The 4762-nt window shown below is 63.3% G+C and overlaps 1 protein-coding gene across 1 annotated transcript; it reads left to right on the plus strand.

Moving 5' to 3' along the window:
* Positions 1–243: 243 nt before the first annotated feature.
* LOC106002928 (mucin-5AC-like) lies at positions 244–4514 on the plus strand (the record flags this gene model as incomplete). Its single annotated transcript, XM_013037676.1, has 5 exons — positions 244–1137; positions 1689–2318; positions 2871–3493; positions 3770–3980; positions 4068–4514. Coding segments are annotated over exons 1-5 (2805 nt in total), but the record flags the coding sequence as incomplete, so codon positions are not given.
* Positions 4515–4762: the final 248 nt, after the last annotated feature.

Consider the following 4762-nt stretch of genomic DNA (forward strand, 5'->3'; position numbering starts at 1 on the left):
CTTTCAAGCCATTGTATTCAACAGGTAGTGCTCCTGGGCCTTACCCAGGGCACCTTCGACTACTTGACCATGAGCACCCCTACACCTGCCCCAGGCACCCCTACACCTGCCCCAGACACCCCTACACCTGCCCCACGCACCCCTACACCTGCCCCACGCACCCCTACACCTGCCCAAACAACTCTTCCCACCACTAGCATAATGCACGTGTCAACCACTTCAGCAAGGCCCTCCATGTCCACTATGGGCACGGAAGCCACGGCGCACACCCACAGCCTGACCTCCCCTGGAGGCCCCTGCCGGCGGGAGCTGTGCGAATGGACCCAATGGATGGATGGCAGCTATCCCAAGCCAGACAGGAACAGTGGGGATTTCGACACCTTTGAAAACCTGCGGTCCCAGGGATTTCAGTTCTGTGAGCGCCCTCAGCAGGTGGACTGCAGGGCACAGTTTTTCCCCAACACACCGCTGGCTGAGCTGGGCCAGGACGTGACCTGCAGCCTGGAGCAGGGGCTGATCTGCCTGAACAAAAACCAGCTCCCGCCCATCTGCTACAACTACGAGATCCGGGTGAAGTGCTGCCGCACCGTGGATCAGTGTGCTACCAGCATGCGGGCCCCCACCGGGGCCGGCCCACGCAACACCAGCCCCCAGACGCCAGCAACTGGCTGGACTGCCAGCAGACACTCGCCAGCAGACAGCTCAGCACCTGTGCCCAGAACCAGAAACTCCACCGGCAGAACTCAAACCAGGACTGCACCTGTAACCACTAACTGCCAGCCACAGTGCAACTGGACCAAGTGGTTCAACGTGGACTCCCCCGTCCCTGGGCCTCATGGAGGGGACGTGGAAACCTACAGCCGCATCCTCAGGGCGGGAGAGCAGATCTGCAGTCGCCCCGAGGAGATCACTCGGCTGCAGTGCCGGGCCGAGAGCTACCCGGAAGCGAGCCTGGAGAGCCTGGGCCAGGTGGTGCTGTGCGACCCTGACGTGGGCCTGCTGTGCCGGAACCAGGACCAGCTGGGGACCCAGAGAAAGTGCCTGGACTACTCGGTGCGGGTGCTGTGCTGCCAGCAGCCAGAGGGCTGCCCCACCACCACGGAGGCCTCCATTGAGAGTGTCACTCCTGCGCACACAGTCAGTGTCTCCTCCAGACCCCAGACCAGCTCCTCCTCTGCACACACGGTCAGCACCTCCTCCAGACCCCAGACCAGCTCCTCCTCTGCACACACAGTCAGTGTCTCCTCCAGACCCCAGACCAGCTCCTCCTCTGCGCATACAGTCAGCACCTCCTTCAGACCCCAGACCAGCTCCTCCTCTGCGCACACAGTCAGTGTCTCCTCCAGACCCCAGACCAGCTCCTCCTCTGCGCACACAGTCAGTGTCTCCTCTGCGCACACACCAGCTCCTCCTCTGCGCACACAGTCAGTGTCTCCTCTGCGCACACAGTCAGCACCTCCTCCAGACCCCAGACCAGCTCCACTTCTGCGCACACAGTCAGTGTCTCCTCCAGACCCCAGACCAGCTCCTCCTCTGCGCACACAGTCAGCACCTCCTCTGCGCACACAGTCAGCACCTCCTCCAGACCCCAGACCAGCTCCACCTCTGCGCACACAGTCAGCACCTCCTCCAGACCCCAGACCAGTTCCACTTCTGCGCACACAGTCAGCACCTCCTCCAGACCCCAGACCAGCACCTCCTCTGTGCACACAGTCAGCACCTCCTCCAGACCCCAGACCAGCTCCTCCTCTGCGCACACAGTCAGTGTCTCCTCCGCGCACACAGTCAGCACCACCTCCTCTCAAAGGCACAGCACCACTTCTGCATCTACAGCCAGCACAAGACCTGTGTCTACACCGCCACCAAGCCAGTCCTCAGCTGTGCCCCCTGAGTGCCAGCCACAGTGCAACTGGACCAAGTGGTTCAACGTGGACTCCCCTGTCCCCGGGCCTCATGGAGGGGACGTGGAAACCTACAGCCGCATCCTCAGGGCGGGAGAGCAGATCTGCAGTCGCCCCGAGGAGATCACTCGGCTGCAGTGCCGGGCCGAGAGCTACCCGGAAGCGAGCCTGGAGAGCCTGGGCCAGGTGGTGCTGTGCGACCCTGACGTGGGCCTGCTGTGCCGGAACCAGGACCAGCTGGGGACCCAGAGAAAGTGCCTGGACTACTCGGTGCGGGTGCTGTGCTGCCGGCAGCCCGAGGGCTGCCCCACCACCACGTCTGCCACCCCACCCAGAGCCTCCATTGAGAGTGTCACTCCTGTGCACACAGTCAGCACCTCCTCCAGACCCCAGACCAGCTCCTCCTCTGCGCACACAGTCAGCACCTCCTCCAGAACTCAGACCAGCTCCTCCTCTGCGCACACAGTCAGCACCTCCTCTGCGCAAACAGTCAGCACCTCCTCCAGACCCCAGACCAGCTCCACCTCTGCGCACACAGTCAGTGTCTCCTCCAGACCCCAGACCAGCTCCACCTCTGAGCATACAGTCAGCACCTCCTCCAGACCCCAGACCAGCTCCTCCTCTGCGCACACAGTCAGCACCTCCGCCAGACCCCAGACCAGCTCCACCTCTGCGCACACAATCAGTGTCTCCTCCAGACCCCAGACCAGCTCCTCCTCTGCGCACATAGTCAGTGTCTCCTCCAGACCCCAGACCAGCTCCACTTCTGCGCACACAGTCAGTGTCTCCTCTGCGCACACAGTCAGCACCTCCTCCAGACCCCAGACCAGCTCCTCCTCTGCGCACACAGTCAGCACCTCCTCCAGACCCCAGACCAGCTCCACTTCTGCGCACACAGTCAGCACCTCCTTCAGACCCCAGACCAGCTCCTCCTCTGCGCACACAGTCAGCGTCTCCTCTGGACCCCAGACCAGCTCCTCCTCTGCGCACACGGTCAGTGTCTCCTCCGCGCACACAGTCAGCACCACCTCCTCTCAAAGGCACAGCACCACTTCTGCATCTACAGCCAGCACAAGACCTGTGTCTACACCGCCACCAAGCCAGTCCTCAGCTGTGCCCCCTGAGTGCCAGCCACAGTGCAACTGGACCAAGTGGTTCAACGTGGACTCCCCTGTCCCCGGGCCTCATGGAGGGGACGTGGAAACCTACAGCCGCATCCTCAGGGCGGGAGAGCAGATCTGCAGTCGCCCCGAGGAGATCACTCGGCTGCAGTGCCGGGCCGAGAGCTACCCGGAAGCGAGCCTGGAGAGCCTGGGCCAGGTGGTGCTGTGCGACCCTGACGTGGGCCTGCTGTGCCGGAACCAGGACCAGCTGGGGACCCAGAGAAAGTGCCTGGACTACTCGGTGCGGGTGCTGTGCTGCCGGCAGCCCGAGGGCTGCCCCACCACCACGTCTGCCACCCCACCCAGAGCCTCCATTGAGAGTGTCACTCCTGTGCACACAGTCAGCACCTCCTCCAGACCCCAGACCAGCTCCTCCTCTGCGCACACAGTCAGCACCTCCTCCAGAACTCAGACCAGCTCCTCCTCTGCGCAAACAGTCAGCACCTCCTCCAGACCCCAGACCAGCTCCACCTCTGCGCACACAGTCAGTGTCTCCTCTAGACCCCAGACCAGCTCCACCTCTGCGCATACAGTCAGTGTCTCCTCCAGACCCCAGACCAGCTCCACCTCTGCGCACACAGTCAGTGGCTCCTCTGCGCACACAGTCAGCACCTCCTCCAGACCCCAGACCAGCTCCTCCTCTGCGCACACAGTCAGTGTCTCCTCCAGACCCCAGACCAGCTCCACCTCTGCACACACAGTCAGCACCTCCTCCAGACCCCAGACCAGCACCTCCTCTGTGCACACAGTCAGCACCTCCTCCAGACCCCAGACCAGCACCTCCTCTGCGCACACAGTCAGCACCTCCTCCAGACCCCAGACCAGCACCTCCTCTGTGCACACAGTCAGCACCTCCTCCAGACCCCAGATGAGCTCCTCCTCTGCGCACACAGTCAGTGTCTCCTCCGCGCACACAGTCAGCACCACCTCCTCTCAAAGGCACAGCACCACTTCTGCATCTACAGCCGGCACAAGACCTGTGTCTACACCGCCACCAAGCCAGTCCTCAGCTGTGCTCCCTGAGTGCCAGCCACAGTGCAACTGGACCAAGTGGTTCAACGTGGACTCCCCCGTCCCCGGGCCTCATGGAGGGGACGTGGAAACCTACAGCCGCATCCTCAGGGCGGGAGAGCAGATCTGCAGTCGCCCCGAGGAGATCACTCGGCTGCAGTGCCGGGCCGAGAGCTACCCGGAAGCGAGCCTGGAGAGCCTGGGCCAGGTGGTGCTGTGCGACCCTGACGTGGGCCTGCTGTGCCGGAACCAGGACCAGCTGGGGACCCAGAGAAAGTGCCTGGACTACTCGGTGCGGGTGCTGTGCTGCCGGCAGCCCGAGGGCTGCCCCACCACCACGTCTGCCACCCCACCCAGAGCCTCCATTGAGAGTGTCACTCCTGTGCACACAGTCAGCACCTCCTCCAGACCCCAGACCAGCTCCTCCTCTGCGCACACAGTCAGCACCTCCTCCAGAACTCAGACCAGCTCCTCCTCTGCGCACACAGTCAGCACCTCCTCTGCGCAAACAGTCAGCACCTCCTCCAGACCCCAGACCAGCTCCACCTCTGCGCACACAGTCAGTGTCTCCTCCAGACCCCAGACCAGCTCCACCTCTGCGCATACAGTCAGCACCTCCTCCAGACCCCAGACCAGCTCCTCCTCTGCGCACACAGTCAGCACCTCCGCCAGACCCCAGACCAGTTC

This window comes from Dipodomys ordii, unplaced genomic scaffold, assembly GCF_000151885.1.
Source record: "Dipodomys ordii isolate 6190 unplaced genomic scaffold, Dord_2.0 Scaffold1000006490, whole genome shotgun sequence".
Classification (NCBI taxonomy): domain Eukaryota; kingdom Metazoa; phylum Chordata; class Mammalia; order Rodentia; family Heteromyidae; genus Dipodomys; species Dipodomys ordii.